This window comes from Hirundo rustica, chromosome 26, assembly GCF_015227805.2.
Source record: "Hirundo rustica isolate bHirRus1 chromosome 26, bHirRus1.pri.v3, whole genome shotgun sequence".
Classification (NCBI taxonomy): domain Eukaryota; kingdom Metazoa; phylum Chordata; class Aves; order Passeriformes; family Hirundinidae; genus Hirundo; species Hirundo rustica.
Genome location: NC_053475.1, coordinates 4,947,998 through 4,967,170, shown reverse-complemented (window position 1 = coordinate 4,967,170; position 19,173 = coordinate 4,947,998). Strand labels below are relative to the sequence as shown.

At 51.8% G+C, this 19,173-nt stretch overlaps 2 protein-coding genes across 7 annotated transcripts in view; one reads left to right on the top strand and one right to left on the bottom strand.

The window, feature by feature from the left end:
- Nucleotides 1–6,701: 6,701 nt before the first annotated feature.
- On the top strand, nucleotides 6,702–9,650 carry LOC120763399 (thaicobrin-like). 3 transcript variants are annotated; one of them, XR_005704088.1, is made up of 3 exons: nucleotides 6,702–6,943; nucleotides 7,043–7,155; nucleotides 8,124–8,257. XR_005704088.1 is itself a non-coding variant. In XM_040086681.2 (3 exons), exons 2-3 carry the CDS (start codon nucleotides 7,083–7,085, stop codon nucleotides 8,284–8,286), a joined length of 594 nt encoding a protein of 197 aa, XP_039942615.1. In that variant the 5' UTR covers nucleotides 6,702–6,943; nucleotides 7,043–7,082; the 3' UTR covers nucleotides 8,287–9,650. The 3 variants fall into 3 exon arrangements, 2 of the variants coding, with proteins under 2 accessions (XP_039942615.1, XP_058279585.1); XM_040086681.2 differs by having other exon boundaries at nucleotides 7,766–9,650; XM_058423602.1 differs by having other exon boundaries at nucleotides 7,014–7,155; nucleotides 7,766–9,650.
- Nucleotides 9,651–11,819: 2,169 nt separating this feature from the next.
- MARCHF2 (membrane associated ring-CH-type finger 2) overlaps nucleotides 11,820–19,173 on the bottom strand; it is a 33,633-nt gene continuing 26,279 nt past the window's right edge. For all 4 annotated transcript variants that reach the window (XM_040086626.2, XM_040086630.2, XM_040086629.2 and 1 more), the window contains exons 4-5: nucleotides 17,366–17,575; nucleotides 11,820–14,723 (exon numbers count right to left, since the gene is read on the bottom strand). In XM_040086626.2, coding sequence (XP_039942560.1) covers nucleotides 14,565–14,723; nucleotides 17,366–17,575 — 369 coding nt within the window. In that variant the 3' untranslated portion in view covers nucleotides 11,820–14,564. The remainder of the gene's footprint in view (nucleotides 14,724–17,365; nucleotides 17,576–19,173) is intronic.

Sequence of the window (19,173 nt, the reverse complement as noted above, 5' to 3'; positions counted from 1 at the left end):
TTGGCACATCCCTGGCACTAGCCCAGAGGCAGTGGGAAGGAGGGTGGTGATGGAGCTGGCATTCAACCCAGAGGCAGTGCCAGCGTGGCAGCAAAGCCCAGCAGTAGTTTAAAAATTCCTTGAAAGCAATTCCCAGGTGAGAGGTGAGGCCATGGAGGATGGTTCATCTGGGGAAATCTGCTGCCCTGAGAGAGGCGAAGGCAGCACCCGTGGAGCTCAGTCCAGCTGGGTGCAGGACCCTCCCAGCCCAGCCAGGCATGGGGCACCAGCAGGGTGCAAAGGGATCTGATGTGGGACCTGGCCAAAAGGGGAGACAAGGAAGAGAGGGAAGCAAAAAATAAAGGGTACAGACCTGCACAACTCTACCAGTGTGAAAGACAGGTGTCTGCCAAGGAAGGTGGGAACCTCCCTTGGAATGGGAAAACATGACCCCCTTCCCTCCAAGTTATTATAACCTTGGGATCGATGGGGTTTCAGGCAAAAATATGGGAAAATTATTAATGGTTCTTTACCAGTATACATAGGTGAATAACAAGGCAAACAACCACAGCAGTAGCAACAACAAGCAGAACTACAAACCAGTGACAGCTGGAACCACAAACCCAGTCACAGTCAGAGCCACAAATCCAGTCCCAGCCAGAACCACAGACCCAGTCACAGGTGGAACCACAAACTCAGTCACAGTCAGAGCCACAAATCCAGTCCCAGCCAGAACGACAGATTCAGTGACACCAAAACCACAGACCCAGTCACAGGCAGAACCACAAACCCAAGTGACGGCTGGAACCACAAACCCAGTGACACCAGCACCACAGCCCCAGTCCCAGCAGAACCACAGCCCCAGTCACAGCCAGAACCCCAGCCCCAGTCACAGCCAGAACCACAGCCCCAGTCCCAGCAGAACCACAGCCCCAGCAGAACCACAGCCCCAGCCAAAACCACAGCCCCAGTCGCAGCAAAACCACAGCCCCAGTCGCAGCAGAACCACAGCCCCAGCCCCAGCAGAACCACAGCCCCAGTCCCAGCAGAACCACAGCCCCAGCCCCAGCAGAACCACAGCCCCAGCCCCAGCAGAACCACAGCCCCAGCCCCAGCGGAACCACAGCCCCAGCCCCCGCAGAACCACAGCCCCAGCAGAACCACAGCCCCAGCCCCAGCAGAACCACAGCCCCAGTCGCAGCAGAACCACAGCCCCAGCCCCAGCCCCAGCAGAACCACAGCCCCAGCCCCAGCAGAACCACAGCCCCAGCAGAACCACAGCCCCAGTCCCAGCAGAACCACAGCCCCAGCCCCAGCAGAACCACAGCCCCAGCAACAGCAGAACCACAGCCCCAGCCCCAGCAGAACCACAGCCCCAGCCCCAGCAGAACCACAGCCCCAGTTGCAGCAGAACCACAGCCCCAGCAACAGCAGAACCACAGCCCCAGCAGAACCACAGCCCCAGCCCCAGCAGAACCACAGCCCCAGCCCCAGCAGAACCACAGCCCCAGCCCCAGCAGAACCACAGCCCCAGTTGCAGCAGAACCACAGCCCCAGCCCCAGCAGAACCACAGCCCTAGTCCCAGCAGAACCACAGCCCCAGACCCAGCAGAACCACAGCCCTAGTCCCAGCAGAACCACAGCCCCAGCCCCAGCAGAACCACAGCCCCAGCCCCAGCAGAACCACAGCCCCAGTCGCAGCCGTCTCTCGGCCTCAGGCACTTTCCCCTTTCCCCTTTGGTGCAGTTCCGGGCACAGCCGGCAGGGGCGCTGGGGGCTCCCAGCTGGGCAGGGCGGGTGCGATGATGCCCCCGCGGCTGCAGGGGGCGCTGTGGCGCGAGTTCAGCCGCCTCTCCACAGGGCAATGGCGGCTGAGAGCGACAGAGAGAAGGGGCTTCGTTTGCAAACCCTCAGCGGGCAGCCGATCCTGGTGCCCTCTCTGGATAGCAAAAGGAGCTCTAGCAGTGACCTATTACAGAAATGTGGATATTGATCTAGTATCTGGGTATTGATCTAGTATCTAACAGTTAAAACACTCTAACAGTTAAAACACTCTAACAGTGTAAAGTTAGAAAATGTATGTTTATTACGGCCGGGCAGCACGCGGGATATTTCCCTAATACGCACTGCGAAATTCACAGGTAATTACAAAGCCTTTTATTTACAAAAGTGTTGAATACCCAAAATACAAATACATATTCATATCCCTGTCACCTCCCATTCCCCACTTGGTATGCTAATTGGCAAAAAAGGCTATTAAGCACGCGTAGTTTGTTTTCTAAAATGAGTCGGGGGTCTATTCTGGGGAGGGGTCACCAGAAATTAGGAAGTAAAATGAGTCTTCCTCGTTCTGACCTTTTCAATGCATACAGGACAAGCGAATCCTTGGTAGAACTTATAATTTCCTGTGTTCAGTGGGTCCTTTAAGCAGGAAATCTGCAACTATCTTATGGCCTATTTACTACATTTTGTTTTCGTTACAAGCACAGCTACACAAACATAAAGCTGACAAGCAATGAGTTACTAAATCTGGGATAACTAATCTAAGATCTGGCTTCTGTTAACTGCGAACAAAGCTTACTTATCTACTTCAGCTAATTCAGCAACTTATTAACTTAACTTTTCCTGAAAATCCTTAATTCTTCGAAATTATTGTCTCAAGCAGGAATCTCTGAGTAGCAAGCTGGGGCAGCAGGGGTGAGTGAAGTCCCGGAGTGTTAGGTGAGATGTGTCAGAACCTGGGCAGCCATGGCAGGAGCCGGGGGTGTCCCGGTGGGTGCCCAGCGGTGCTGGGTTACAGTGTTGTGAAAAACCCGGAGCAGTGGCACAGAAGCGGCGGCGCTGGGAAGGGGCTGCCTGGCTCCCGAGCACCGCCGGGAGAGGCTCCCTCGGGGATCCCTGGGGCACCCAGTACATGGTGAGGGTCCTTCCCGGTGAGCTAGGGTGTTAATAAGGGCCCAGTTCAGCGGCCGCTCTCATGAGCCGAGTTTGAGTCACGGTAGGAGAAGGCAGCAGGAGACAGCATCCCGCAGTGGTGGCGAATTCTCCCCGAAGTGACCGCAGCCTGTCTCCCCTCTGATGTCGAGAGCGAGAGAGAGCCCCTTCCCACCAGCCCGAATCTGTCAGTATCTCTGCCCTTCCCAAGAGAATGTCCCTCAGCTGCCATAGTGCCTCCAGCTGCACTCCTCCCCATTCTCCTTGGCCGCATCTTCGGTCTCTCTTAAGTCTCGGGCCCTATTGTCTCTTAGCAACAAATGGGAGAAAATTCCCTCAGAAAGAAACAGAAGGAAAAATCCTATCCCCCAACAAATGACAGCAGAAAGAAGTGTAATAATCGAACCTCATAACTTAACAATGGGATCACAATTCCATGGGCATCGCTCCAGGGAAATCCAAACCTGCATAGGTGTGCAAAGCTAAGGATCTGTGCTGGTTTTGCACAGAAATGATTTTTCTGAGAAATTTATAGCACAACCAATCAGTGACTAAGTTTGAATGTTGACACCTGGTGAAGCCGCTAGAAAGGTGACATGCCTCCGAGAGGAATGACAAGATTTGTCTTTACAAACAAGTCCTGGGTCTGCTGGTAGATAAAACTAGCACTGAGAGATAAGAGAAACAATGGGAAGGATTCTACTGATTGATGAATGGAAAACAAATTTGCGTTTGCAAACAAACTAGGTTTGTTTGTAAATAAAATTGAATACTGAAATATTAAAGCAACAATGGGGAAAATCCATAAATCTCATAAGAATTAAAAATTAGTGCTTGCCGCGTACAAAGGAGGTGGATCGCTTGGTTTGGTGGGGGGAGGGAAAGGCTCCCGGGAGCTGAGGGTGGGGGCTGTTGGCTGCTCTCGGTTTTTCCGGGGAGGGCGGTTGAGCGATGGCTAGCTGCGTGGAGTCCACGGCTGGCGGAGAAGTCCGGTTCTGGGAATTCTGTCGTGTAATAAATACAATAGACCAAATTCAATAAATCAAAATTTAGAATTTTATTTTGAGACAAAATAACAGTCTCCGATAGCCACAATTAAAAGGACAGCATCGAACCCCAGGTTTTGGTGCTGGGTGAACACGGTAACACACTCTGTCAGTATGTCACCCCCCAAGTTCACATTTTCGGTCTGAGGCGGTCCATTTTTATACACTGCTTCGCTGAGGAAAAATCAGGACTCCAAGACTCCCCCTTCCGAGGCAGCCTCATTAGATATTCATGGTCGGGTTCTGGTGGGGTTGAAAGGATCTTCTCAGGAATGTCTTGATTGCTGTGTCCGGATACAGTGTAGAGGTGTTAATGTCGGGCGGGGACAGGTAAGATATCGATCTGTTGTAATCATTTGGTTCTCCGGGTTCTCCATCTCCCTCTTCCGTCGTTTTGTTCTCCTCTAACGATTCCTGGCAGAAGTTTTCTCATGTCCCTTTTCATGTAATTCTTGGCATACTTTTCTCATGTCCCTCCCTTGCAATCTCTAGCAAAGGAATTCCTCGTGTCCCCCTTCGTGCTGTCTCAGTCCCAGTTAACCCGTGGTATACATGATTAGAAATGAACTTACATCTTACAGAGAATGAATTACATATTATAACATTTAACACGAATTAACTTTAGGATATATATCACATGTTGTCTGCTGGAGTGCCCAGGAATTTGGAGCTCCTCGCCTGCCCTGCTGGATCTGGTTCAGCTCGGGTCCAGCCATCGCGGCTTCTTCGGCACTGCTCACTTTGCCTGCCGGGACATTCCCCCTGCCTGCCGGGACAACCCACCGTTTCCAGCCATCAGCCCCGGAGTTTCCACCGTTTCAGCTTGGTGCTCTCTGGTCCCAAGAGATCAGACTGCCTGGGACTTGTGAGACAAAGCCCCTCGGGGTTCTTTGTTCTGATTATTATTATTATAATTGCTGTTGTTGTTTGTTTGTCCTGTTATATTTACTAGTAAAGGACTGTTATTCCTTTCCCCATAGCTCTGACTGAAAAGTTGGGTTTTTTTAATCTTCCAAATTATAATAACTTGGAGGGAAGGGATTGAATTCCCCATTTCTAGAGAGGCCCCACCTCTCCCTAGCAGATACCTGTCTTTTCAAACCAAGACAGTTATAGACTGTGGTATATTAGAATATCCCACTAAGTCGTAGAAGGCATACATAGAGAGATGAGAGTATTCAAATTGTAAGTCTGAGAAAAAGTATTTGTGGTGGACTAAGAAAATACTGAAATAACTTTAATCTTATGAGAAGTTTAAGCAGAGAGAGAGAAATGAGATGAAGATGAAGCTCTGTCCCCAGGAAGAAGATCTCTGTTCCTAGAGATAAAAATGATCTCAGAGAGAGAGATGAAGAGAACCTTTGCTTTTATAACTGCTCCTCTTTAAAATAGTACCCCACGAGTTTAAGTAGCCCATTATGCAGCTGTGGGAAGGCTGCGTAATATGAGAAGGACTTCACAAATGCAAATTCCCAGGCAGCTTCTTTTGAAAAAATTAAAAAAGCCACAAGAGAACTGTTCTTACTTTGTAAGAATTTCCATGGCAGACCAGAAGAGAATTCTTTCTCTGAATGAACTAATGAAAGACTATTTTATAGGTAGTAAACTGACCTGGAGCTCCAAGCTTTGTCTCTATATGTTATCCATAAGAAAAGAAAGTTGTGGAGGAGAGGAAATATTTTGAAGGTTTTATTTGAATTCTCATTAACTTTTTCTCTTTTGTAGTTTTGTTAATAAACGTGTCTTTATAGCCTTTTATGTTTTGAGCCTGCTTTACTTCTTTCCTAATCCTATCTCACAGCAAAAAAAAAAAAAAAAAAAAAAAAAAAAAAAAAAAAAAGTAAATAATTCTAATAAGCATTCAAACCACTACACATAATAGAAGAAACAGAAACTGGCAAACTAAAACCACTACACAAATTAATGCTTCTGCCCGGTTTTGACCTGAAACTGTCACAGGATCAAAGCTGGGTGTCCCAGACAACTGCGTGTGCCAAGGGAAGGATGTGAGCACTAAAGCCATGGGGAGTGGAAGGAGTTGGGGAGGACAAGATGTCAGACATTCCAAAAGGGTGCAAAAGGAGCTGGTCACAGGTAAAGTGGAACCAGTCAGTGAGCTTGGCCTAGGTTCAGTCAGGCAGAGGGTTCACACGGGCTCAGGGTGCCCTTGCATCCTGCTTTATTTGTGCTCAGCTGGCAGAATGGAATGCCTTGTGTTCCCTGTGACTGGGAATAAGGCCGGCATCCCTCAACATATGAAGAGCTGCCTGGAGAAAACAGAGGTAGGATGCAAAGCCCAGCACGTGCTGTTCCCCATTTACCAGTTGAGCTATTGAGGTGGCACATGCCCTGCAAACATTTCCACCATGAACTCGTGCAGCAGAACAAAACAGAGCAAACAGCCAGGGCAGGAGCCAGACCTCCCCTTTTCACAGAGTGCAGCCTGGACACCCAGAGCATGGCCACTGCTCTGTGGCTGGTGTCCCCAGGTGCCGTCCCAAGGGGCTGGAGGTGCCTGTGGTGCCGTGGCCCAGGAGGGTTTTGAGCATCCTGCACAGGGAGATACAGACTCCTCCAGCACTGAGGGGTTCTTATCACCCATCTGCAGCTGGGCCAAGGGAGGGGAGATGCAGCAGACTCTCTGATGTAAACAGGACTGGGCACTGCAGGAACAGGAGGAATTGCCAAATTCAAGTGTTGGATAAGGTCCCATGCATTCTGGCAGCTTCAGGTCATGGGAGGTGATTGCCCAGAGGAGCGGAGGGGGAAGTTCAGTGAGGTGGTACACAGACAGATTCCCAGCTCTGCTCTCCAGGACATCCAGCCCCTCTGGACTGCCCTGCTCACTCAAACAAGCTGGAAGTGCTGGGCAAGCTCAGTCCAGCCAAGAGCAGATGAGGGGATCAGAGGAGTGATTAGCAGACTGAAGACCTTCCAACCCATCCCTAACCTGGTTTCCTGGAGCCAACCTGCAGGCTGAGCAGGTAAGTACTGGCTGTCTAAAAAGTGCTGAATACTGTGACCTTTCCATCATTCTTTATCATCTTCAGGCAGTCCTTGAGTCTTGCAATTCTCACTTTCAGAAGTGAATCCTGTCTCCCCTCTTGCTGATTGACTGTGGATATGCTGGCATCCAGGATGGAGGGACTAGAAAGTGAGACCCCCATGGGTGAGGTGGAGGAGATGAGTGGAAGAGGTGAGTTTTCAGAAGGGCGGAACTGTCCTCTGTTGAGAAGAAAATGAATCCTGCTTCTGCTGTGGGACAGCTACTGAAGGTCAAAGCACTGAGGCTTGTCCCCAGACTAGGCTTTTCACGGGCTGGGACTTGGTGGCTGCAACACTCCCAGCTGAACTCTTGATGCTTATTTGTAGACCCACCTCCAGCACCAAAGGGTCCTGAGCTGATATCCTTGGCCCCCTCGACTGCTCACAGAAAGAGACATTAATTTGGAGCCGTGGGTTATGGGTGTTGGGGTAACATCTACCGTGGTTGGCACTGGTTTGTGCCCTGACCTGCCTGTTCTCACAGCAGCAGAGACACCCAGGCTCAGATACAGGTGGTTGCACTGCAGGTGTGCACCCACCCACTCAGGTGCCTCCTCCAGGAAACTGAGGTCCCCTTTGCCAGGATGTGAGCAGGTCCCTGGGGCAGGGACAGGACTGGGGCAGCAGGGAGCCAGGAACAGTCCAGCTAGGGGGATTTTCCCACTGTAGGGAAAAGGAACTCACCCTGTCCCTCCTCTTGCTGGGGTGGATGCAGCCCCAGGGCTGCCTGTTCTGAGCAGCTTCTCCTCCTCTGTCCCCAGCTGACGTGACTCTGGACCCCGACACCGCCAACCCCTTCCTCATTCTGGCCAGTGACCATCGAGGGGTGGGACGGGGGGACGAGTGGACCTTGCTGCCCGACAACCCCGAGCGGTTTGACACGGAGCCATGTGTGCTGGGCAGCCAGGGCTTTGCTGCGGGGAGACACTGCTGGGAGGTGGAGGTGGCCAAGGCAGGGGACTGGTGGGCTGTGGGAGTGGCCCAGGAGTCTGTCAGGAGGAAGGGGGTCCTCAATTTTACACCCCAGGAGGGGATCTGGGCAGTGGGGCAGTGGTTTGGACAGTACCATGCTTTCAGTGATCCTGACTGGACACCCCTGCACCTTACCTGCCTCCCCAGGGCCATCCAGGTCTGCCTGGACTTCACAGACAAGCAGGTGACTTTTGCTGATGCGGAGAGTGAAGCCCCGATCTTTGTTTTCTGCCTGACCTCGTGTGCTGGGGAGAGGCTGCACCCATGGCTCTGGGTGGGGATGGACTCATGGCTCGAGTTGTGCCCCTGACAGGGAGGGAACATGGAGGGGCAGGGGAGAGACTGGAAAAGTGAATGCCATCATCTTGGGTCTTGGTGCTGGGAACTGGGAGGGTCCTGTACCCTGCTGGATTCTCCTCATGTGGATCCTCTGGCCACCAAGGGGAGGACTGGCAGGTCACAGAGATGGACGCCACAATAGAGCCTCCTTCATCCCCCCACCCCTCAGCTGGGACTGCAGGGACAACAGGGAGCACAGAGACAGTGCAGGGAGGAGATTGGTGCCTGGTGGTCCCATGGCAGGGATCACCATTGAGTGCTGGGGCACTGCAAAGCTGCTCTGTATGATGCCATAGAAAATATAGCAGCTCCTCCAGGTTTGCTGGAGTAGTGCCTCTCCTTTTTTTCAATTAAGTTGAAAAACCTCAAACATAGCTGGATACTCATGATAACGCTTATCTTCCCCACACATCCAGAGCCTCTCCTTGCCTGACATGCACCAAGCACATTTCTTGCAGCAGAGCACTGGTAGCAATGCAGGGGCAGCAGTAGGGGCAGCCCAGGAAGGAAAGTGCAATGCTGAGCTGTGTCTGAAATCCACAGGAGAGGAAATTCCCACAGATCTGCCATTCTCTGATCTTGTCCCATCAAGGTCCTACCTCACAGGATCCTGTTAAATCCTGTCCTTAGGAAAGGAGAAGGTGGATGTAGGTGAAATGGGACATTGCCTGGGTCCAGCCTAGATTTCATCTCTGAACACTGTTCTGGTTGGACCTTCTTAGTGCCACCCCAGTTGTCATCGTTGTGGTGGCATCTGGGCACAGGCAACAGTGTTGGTCTCCCCGCTCTGCTCCAGGAGCTGCAAAAAGTTGCAGCTCTGGGTCCAGGTATCTGCCCCTAGAGCTCTGCCCTAAGCCTCTTCCACTGTGGTACCACCAAGACTGGGGAAACCCAGGGATCTCTGCTCCCAGTGAGAGGCACTTCATACTCTCCATGGGCAGGACCCTCTGAGACTGTCCTGGTTTTGCTTGGGATAGAGTTAACTTTCCTCTCAGTAGCTGGCACAGTGTTGGCTTTGAGATTTAGGGTGAGAATAATATTGACAGCAACAACCAAGCCATCAGTCGTGTGGTGTTTATCCAAGCCAAGAACTTTTCAGTGTCTCACATTCTGCCAGCAAGGAGCTACACAAGAAACTGGGTGGGCAGAACTGCCAGGAGAGATGACCCGAATTGGCCAGAGGGATATTCCACACCCAGAACATCCTGCCCAGGGAACTGCCTGGGAGGGGCTAATCACTGCTGGGGGATAGGCTGGGCACAGATCAGTGGGTGGAGAGCAACTGTATTGGGCATCACTTGTTCTACTTGGGGTTTATATATTTTTAAATTACAATTATTATTATTATCATTAGTATTATTACATATTACTTTGTCTCAATTATTAAACTGTTTTTACCTCAAACCAAAAGTTGTTTTTCCTTTTTTTCCTCCATCCCCTTTGGAGGGTGGTGTGTGACTGAGAGTGGCTCTGCGGCGTTCAGTTGTCAGCTGGGGTTACACCATGACAGAGGTTCACAGCAGAAGGTTGGAATATGGAGATGGCAAATTGTTAGTTCTGTATTTTTGTCCTTTGTCATGCAAAACACCCTAAAAGAGTTGTGCTGTGCATTTAGGTACACCTACCTCAATCAAGAAGAAGAAATTCCTTTCTGAAAGCCAGCTCAGTCCCTTAGACTGAAGAAGAGTTGGTTTCAACAGCTTGGTGTCTGGGAACCTCTTCACTGGAATTTTGTGGTTTGGAGGGGGTAAATTTTGTGCTTTGATTGTCTTTTTGATGTGCCCTCCAGAAACTAAATTTTAAATCATCATCTCTCTGGGAGCTGAGTTGCATAGTTGCAGCATTTGTGTGAGAAATACACAATTTCATGTAGAACTGTGTGCTAGAGGTCTCTGCATGCCAGAGTCACAACAAGTAGGAAAGCTTGAGGAACACTGGGGTCCTTGAGCAAGGCTGGACCCACATGGGCTCTGACTGGTTTTGGAGAGACAACCAGGGCTGGGAGGTTTGTCCCATGCCCAGTGTGGGCACAGACAGCACATCACAGCAGTGACCTGCTGCCTCCTCAACTGGTGCCTGGATGTGAAGGCCACAGGGCAACTCCCAAGCTCCCAAAGCCCCTGGTCCACAGCAGGGTGTGATCAGACCCCTGGGACTCTCCTGCTCCCAGGGGAAAAAGGCTGCAGCAGTGGGCAGTGGAGGCACCTCCATGAACATGCTCTTCTCAGCACCGGTTTGTCAGACCTGCTCCAAACAAAGCCTGCCAGGATTTGGTACAGCAGCCAAGTAACTGTGACTGAACGCCCTTCCAGTGAAACTGTTTCCTTCTCCCTGGTGAGTCCTTCCTCTGGGACTTCTGTTCCTTTACATTGTTCTCACTCTTGCAGATGCCTCTTTTTCTTCCCCCCACCCTTGTAAGATTGTGTGTGGCATCAGAGTTTTATTTTGAAGGACTGGCTGAGCCAACCATGGCACTCTTTTTTAGAACTTTTTCTCTTTTAATACAAACAAGCCCAGAAAACCCTTGATTTGACAGCTTGGCCAGCAAACTCATCCAAGGTATTGCCCAGGGCTAAAGTCTAGTCCAGGACCTCAGAAATACATCCAACATTGGTGTTGCAGTGCTTTGAGTGGCATTTTAAATGGGCAGCTTCACAATTTCCAACCCCTGCTCCAAGTGTGGTGTGACCGGATTTGCTACACAGACCCAGAGCCAGGGGCCAGGGCTGCAGGGGATGTTGGGCCTCCTCACTGCCCCACACAACAAGGAATGGTGGCAGCCCAAGTCTCTGCCCTGAGGTTCCATGCCCTGCAGCCCCTGCCATGGCTCTCAGAGCCAGCTGGTAGCGAGCATCAGAGCAAGGCTCCTGCCCTGCAGCTGGCTCCCAGCAGCTCTTGGGCACAGCTCAGACACAGCCTGGACGAGCACAGAGTTAGACACAGCTCAGACAACAGCTCTGACCAGCTCAGACACAAACACAGCTCTGCACAGTCTGATAACCTTGGATGCTGTTGGGCACACCTCAGACACAGCTGGACACAGCCCACCATGACCCCAGCAGGGCTCAGGTGAGGGCGTGGGCTCGAAGATGTGTCCTCGTTCCCCCTGGAGCGAGGGGCTGGGCTGGAGGGGCGTGGGCAGGCCTGGGCCAGAGAACTCACAGGGGCAGCATCAGGAACCTCTGTGGGGTGGCAGCATGGCAGCACCAGGGCTGCTCCATGCAGCCCCAAACACACCCCTGAACCAGCCATGAACCAGCCAGGGGCTGATGGACTCTTGACTTGGCCCAGACATTATCACCTTGCTTGGCCCATGCCAGGTGGGTTTCTGTGCACTGACAGATAAATTGACCAGATATGACAAAAGCCCTGGGTTTTGTCCCACTTTGAAACCTTCTGCTGGGGCCCTGGCGGCTGCCCAGGGCAGACGATACTGAGGTGCTCTCAGGGAGACAACCTGGGCTCTGCAGACCCCACCCCCTCCAATAACAACACAACAGTCCAAAGTTTGTCTCACTTTTATTTACATCATTGCACAGCCCGTTTCCCCAGGACGCACTGGAACGTGGTGGGTCAGACACCGATTGCCCACATCCACGAGCTGAACATCTCCTCTGGGAAGGAGGACAAGACTCAAAGAGTCACTATTGGGTCTTGCAGGGGCACATGCAACAACTCCAATTATTGGCAATGACAATAAAGCCAAGGATGCTGAGTGCAGCCATGGCAACACAGCAGCACAGGGCTGGGCCCCCACTGCCCCAGCCAGGGGCTCCTGGCTTTCACAGTTGCATATTTGGATTGACAGTGGGTTTCCTAGCTGGAACACTGGCTCCATTAAGTCCTTACCCTGGGGATGTGTTGTGGGACAGAGCATCCCTCATCACCTGCCAGAACTCGGTGCATTGTGGGGCCAAGCTCCTGGGAGGCAGCCAGGGCTGGGAAGGTAAAACCAACCCTCCATTTTTCTTCACTGGTGATGTCCTGGTGACAAGGGGGTTGTTAGGAAGCGGCTGAAGGAAGGGGCACCCAGAACAAGGCACAGAGCAGTGGTGCAGAGCCTGCTGCCATGGAAGGGGTGTGCAGAGTACGGAGCACCTGCGTGGGAATGGGATGGAACTGGAGCAGGGACTGTGACTGGAGCTGGGCTGCCACAGGCTCTCCACCAGGAGTACCAGGAGCAGAGTAATCCCTGCATGAGTGCATGACTGGGAAAAGGGCAGACACTCACAGGTATAAGAAAGAAGGGAAGGGACAGTCAGGGGTTTGGCTGAGAGAGAGGAGCAGAACTGTGCAGCCTGGCTGTAGCAGAGGACATTCACTCCATGGTCACACCAGCCCCTCAGTGCTTGGAAGAGAGACCAGTTCAGAGCAGCCCTCAGGGCACAGAGAGGCTGCTGCAAAATGTGTCGGGGGATCCCCAAGCTGCACCAGAACCCTGGGAGAGGAGACAGAAGAGAGCAGACAGGGCCCAGGGCCCAGGGCTGGAGCAATCCTGTTGGGCAAGATGGCACACTGACTGGTCCCTGCTGCTCAGGCCACCAGCAACTTCCAGCTCAGGGTGAGGGAACAGATAAGGAAAGATCCTGCTTTGCAGCTAGAGACAAGAAGGAGGAGGAAGTGCACATGGTGCTTTGAATTCAGGAAATTACAGATCTCCATCTCCCAGGGCATTGCACTATTGCACTGATCCACTTGCTTTCAGCAAAGGGGCAGAGAGACATAGTGCACGACCACCACCACCCACCACAAGGACACAGACCCCGCAGAACCTGCCTCCTGCCTGCTCTCTACCCTCACCACCATGGAGCCCGAGCCCAGGCTCCAGCAAAGCAGCTGCACACACCTCTGGAGCACTGGCAGGGCAGCATCACTGCCAGCATCCTCACCAGCATTCTCACAGCCTGTGCCACTCAGGAGGCTCAGGAAAGCTCAGCACCAGGCACAGGCACTGTCTGGCAGGGTGAGGAGGTGGCAGAGGCAAGGACTAAAGCCAAACCAAGGGGACTCTTGGCAGAGGGGACACTCTGAGAGAGAGGGCTTTGAGAGCTGCATGTGCTGGAAACACAGGTGAAAGGAGAAGGAGGAACACTGGGCCCACAGGACAAGGGATCCAGAGCCTGTTCTCTGAGAACCAGCAAACTGGGGGGTTTCACTGGAGTGCTCAACAGGCAGGCAGCGTTACCAGGGATGAATCCAATCCCAGCAGCTCCTCTGGAATGTGCAAATAAAGCGCGGAGACAGCCAAGAGCACCTGCATCCTGCCAGCGCCGCAGGGCACGGCCCGTCTCCTAAGGTACGTGTGAAACTGATGCTAGGGGAGGTCCAGCCTCAAGGTGGCAAAAGGACATCAGCAAACAGAGACTCCAACTTCCACCTTCTGGGGCCAGGAAAGCTCCTTTCTCAATCTTTTCAAAGCAAAAGGCAATGGTGGGTTTAACTAGTGTGGAGCTATCTCTCCCCACCCTCGGATACTCTATCTACCTTTGCCAGACAGACCAAGAGCTGACTGCATCCGAGTCCTGGGGATGAGCCAGGATCTCAAGGAAAGCATTTTGTGAGATCACGTCTGCACCGGAAAAGATTCTCTCATTCTGAAACGGATTTCGAAATTCTCAAAATTACAGTACTTTACAATACAAAATGTCTCCATTCAGTATTGTGTCATTTTACTCCTTCTGGATTATAATAATTATTAAAAACACTCAACTTTCTAGAAAGGACAGAACACCACAAAAGAGACCAAAGAGTAATGGGAAGGCTGCTGCAGTATATCAAAACCAATTTAGTGCAAAGGAGAAGGGGACTTTCAAGAATGGTTGATGAAAAGTGTTCTTCATATCCTCATTTGGAGAAAAGGCATTGATTTAACCTCTGAATGAGATCAGGTTGCCAGCTTCTATCCTGAAGCTTAGAACATCAACACAAAAGGATTGAAACACAATATGCATGGCCATTAAAAAATAATATTATATATAGATATATGTATAGATAGAGGGAGATGTTTTCCACGTATAGTATTTCATTATAGGAAAGTGTCCCTGCAGACAGGCATTTTCTGCCATCAGGCTCTTTTGGGCCATTTCACACACAGATGTCTATTATGTGTCTCTTTGCCAAGGTCTAAAGCACGTGCAGAGCACAGAGTCCCTTTGGGTAGGATGACTGTTTTCCAGTGCCCCCACAGCTGCCACGTTCCCTGGGCCTGTGGGGACGCTCGAGCCTCCACCTTGGCGGCCGTGGGACGGCTCAGACAGTGGTCTCATCCGCGGTCTTCTTCATGAGCTTGGTGGAGAGGAGGGAGTGGGGCACGGGGTGAGGGCTCCGCGAGGCCGGGATCATCAAGCGGACTTTCTGGTTGGTCCTTCGCCACTCCGAGTACAGCTGGCAGTGGTAGCGGAACGAGACCTGGCGGGCGAGAACGCAGCGCTCTGTCACCAACCCTGCCACTCACGCCAGAGCACACACACACAGAGCCCAATGCCAGCACCCCTTTGCCTCTGGGGACCCCTTATCCTGAGGCAGGGGAGACAGCACTGACCCTTGGCATGGTTTGGGGCACTCCATGTCCCCGGCCTCTGACAAGCAATCAAACCCTTCCTGGTGACACCAGGCTGAGTGGGGCACAGCCAAAGGGGCCTCCTGGGCAGCACCAGCACAGTGGGACGGGGTTTGCTCAGCTGGGTTTAGGTCCCAGCTGGTGAAATGTGGTGGGGATGAGCTACAACAGCTTGCCCCTTCATCCAGCCCCAGGCTGCAGCCAGCACCTTGGACGAGCAAAACAAGGGTCTGAATCCAACCAGCCTCCTCCCATCTCACAGATCCCAGGGGACCTTCTTCATCCTGCACAAAAACATTCCCTCCCTTGTCTGTAACAACGGGACAGCAGCTGGACTCATTTTTTCCTGACAACGTGACCTGAGAGACTTGTCCACGCGGAGGGAGACGGGAGGATGCAAAGGCTGGAGGACTCGGAGCAGCCCAGCAGAGGCAGGAGCTGGCCCTGCAGTTTCAGAACAAACCTGCGAGGGGAGCTTCGAGCTCGGCTCAAATACCGAATCCAGGCACTGATCTAAACCAGGCTATCTTACGGGAAGCATTTAGCTGGCAACTAGGACGTACCAGGAAGTGCATCTGACACAGAAAACTCAGCAAAACTATTACTTCTGGACGGGATTATGACACATCTTATGAGAAATGAAGCTGTGCCACTGTGGCACTGAGGTAATTGAGCTTACTGATCTGTGCACACCCCTCCTTCCTGTTGCAGAGGGACTGTGGTAATAAGACTGTTTGCTGACAAAGTAATGTCCCAGTTTTCACAGAATGAGGAGCTAATAGTGGAAACCTCAAGGAAGGCTCCTGCTCCTCATGAAGGAGCTGCAGCCTTGGCTACATCCTCTCTCACAACCCTCAAACTAGTTAGTCATGAACCCCCTCCCACATATCAGCCCCCTGTACTGCACAGCCCAGGGTTGAATGAACTGATTATGAATAAAGAGGCTTCACCTAATGTCCTCTGCTCGAGAAAAAGTGAAGCACAGAGAATTAGAGCCATTTTAGTCAGGACTTGTTACTGCACAAACATTTTTCCATTTCTCCAGGTTTCCAGCTCTTCCGCACCAGTTCTGAGAGAAGATAAAAACACTTCCTCTTAAGGTTTCCAATTTTAGCTTGGCTTCCTACGGAAACAAGCTTCATGCAGGAACATGCAGCATGGAAACCTTCCTCCATGGCTCCCATGCAAGGAGTGGCTTCAGCTTTTCCCCCAAGCACTCTTTTCCCCAGAGCAGTGCTGCTGCAGCACTCACTCATCCTGCCCTGACTGCCAGGTCTATGGGGGAGAGTTGTAGGGAGTGTCCAGCCCCAGGGAAAGGGGTTACACTGAGAAATTGTAACATGAGATGACAAGGAAATGGACTGGAGAATTTCTATTGCCCACAGGACTACCAGCTTTTTGGGGTTCCACTATTTCTCCTTCATCAAGTGCACTTTGTCCCAAGCAGTTGGAAAAGGGCATTGACAGGGCATGAGCACACACGGGGCTTGGAATAGCAGAGCCAAAATCAAGATCCAAACCCAGAAGTCCATCCAGCAATACAAGACAAAAAAAAAGAATGGGAAACAAAGGGAAATCCCTGGCCTGGCAGCCCCTGGAGAGAGCAGCCTGGGGGCCCTGGGGAGGGGAGAGGGAACCCCACTGAGCCTCTGCTTGTGCCACACTCAAACCCTCATTTGCTCTCTGGATCTTCACAGCTCCCTGCAAGCTACAAGCTCCTCACACCCTAATTCAGCACATCCAGAAATGTCAAACGAGGTGTCTGGAGGAAGCTCTCTCCCAGCACGGATCAGTTCAACACCCAGACTGGCTCAAGTGCAGGTTCCCAGCAATCCCCAGTGCCCCACGCAGCAGTGGGCCAGGGCAGGCTGGCTACCAAGCCTTGACTCGGGGCCGACCACACAACCCAGCATCAGAGAAGCCACAGGTTTCCCCAGGGCCAGAGAATTCCTTCCAAACACCTTAAAAATACTGCACAGGAGTTTGTTTAGTTGTGGCCAGAGACCCCCAAGGCCAGTCTGGAACCCAGCTGGGCATGACCAGTCTGGGCTGAGCAGCAAAAGCACAAAGGGACATGGTGGCAAATTATTTACGAGTCAAACGTGTTCCATATTTTACTTTTCCCCTGCACTGCCCAGGTACCAAGTTTGTGTTTCTTCTTGAACCACAGACGGGCCACTGCCTGACCCAGCCCCAAGCCCATCCCACCGAGCCCCAGCCCAATCCCAGCTCTGGCACGTCTGTGCTGGATGCCTGACACTTGGGGAACACTGAGACAGTCTGGAAAGCAGCCGACCAGGAGGTGGTTTTCCATTCTCAGCAACAACTTTAGCAGCTTGCACATGAAGATAATTAAATGAACATTCAAGTGGAAGAGCCCAAGGTGTTCTCACACAGAGAGGCAGAAATAGCAGGTGGCACTGATGGGGTGCGAGCCAATGCTTCCAGCTGCTGTTTGAGCAGGAGCAGGAGCCTGGCAAACGGCACTTACCAATGTCCAAAGGACGTAGATCGTGAAAAGTGCTATAGTGAGTGCTATGAGTCCGATGGCCTCCAGTCGGCTGTTGAATTGCAAGTGGTCCTGGGCCCCGCGCAGACACAGCCAGCCCGAGATGGCCGCCAGCGGAGTGATGAACAGGAAACACACCATGTCACAGAACAGCGTCCTCTTCTCATTGCGGGGCCCGGGGTCCTTCAGCCACTGCGGGAAGGACGGAGAAGGGGATCAGTCCGGGACAGGCAGCACACAGGGCGGGTGGGAGGAGCTGGGGAGTTCTCGCCTGCACTGTGCAGTCTGGGTGGACCTGGCTGACTTACATCAACCTTCTCCAGAACTGAACCAGAGAGGGTCAAGGCTAGGTTCAACAACTAACAAGGGAAATGGGAGAAACAGCTAAAGAATGTGTACAGGGGAAGGCAGTCATGGATGCAGAACCTCCTGGGCCCTCCTCCGGAGTAGTGAGGAGCAGGCACTGCAGGCCATCAGTTCAGTAAAGCCTGACTTAATATGGATCTGACAGGTCTTGGACTAAGCTTCAACAGAAACAGACCGAGGACTCTAACTGGTGAGGGGCTGTGGGAAACAGGGGCACTGGGGTCTGCGGCAAGACAAAGCTGCAAGAGCATCTGTCCCAAATCTAGCCTTCAGGTTCCTTTGGGAGAATCACAGCATTTTAGAGTTTCACAGGCCATCTCCAAATGTTTCCTTCTTTTGGGAGTCCTGTCTTGCTTCCAGTGTGGGTTCATTTTAGATACTTAACTTCAGCAACAGCAATTGTTCTATTTTCCTGGGATTATGCTATTTTCAGCCTTTCCTTTCCTTTTTTAGAATAGCAAGAAGCTATGTTTCCTACAGATACCAAATTGTTACAGCACATCTTTACTGGGATGCGTGTGCTGGCCTGCAGATTCTTTCTTCTTCTCCTCACAAAGATGACTGCCTCATTCAGGATTTTTTAAATTTTATTTTTAAATAAAGTTTGGGTAATACTATTGACAAGGCACAGGCAGAGCAGGGAAGGGACCATCAGGGTCTGGGCTGTCATGCCAATCCTACTGCAAGACTTGGAGTACGGTACCTGCTTGGAACAGACAGCTTGGCAAGGGGCCCATCTGGGAACTCCGCACACAAAGTTCATTTCCTCCTCCATTGAAGGAGCAATATGGAAGTGGTGGTGGCAGGTATGCAAGGAAGTAGTGAGACCTCAGCACAGGTAACCTGAGGACATGGCTGGCCAGAGGCATGCACAGAGAGAGGGAAGCAGGACAGAGGGTACACAGGTGAGTGCAGATTTAACTGCAGCAGGGATGTTCAGTGAGACAGAGCAAAAGAGCAAGAATGAGACTGGAAGTACAGCCAGCTTCTGTGGAAATGGGAAAGAGAAGGGGGAGCTGGCATACCTGGGCATGGAACAGCGGGGTAGCTGGGCTGGTTAGAGCCGCAGGAACAGCAGGCTCTGCAGCGCCTGGGACGGGACACTGAACTGGTCATGAGTGGAGGAGAGCATGCTGCAGTGACAGGGATGAGCCTGGCCAGGAATTTCAGCTGGGAGGACTCATAACCACAATATTTTAGGGATGTGACCTGAATCATCTAAACACTTCTATGGTAACAGTCAAGGAACTTTCATTGATTCTAATGTCATTTGGAGCATAACTTGATGGGCAGACAGCCCATGGGCAGACAGAAGAAAACCCTCAAAGAATCACAGAATCACTAAGGTAGGAAAAGACTTCCAAGATCAAGTTCAACCATCAACACAGAACTATCTCCAAACCATGTCCTCAAGTCATCCACAC

Bases quoted from the DNA above. Each gene is read 5' to 3' on its own strand.
- LOC120763399 (XM_040086681.2), top strand. From the start codon at position 7,083: ATGCTGGCATCCAGGATGGAGGGACTAGAAAGTGAGACCCCCATGGGT. The intron at 7,156-7,765 runs GTGAGTTTTCAG...CTCTGTCCCCAG, and splicing joins GGAGGAGATGAGTGGAAGAG to CTGACGTGACTCTGGACCCC.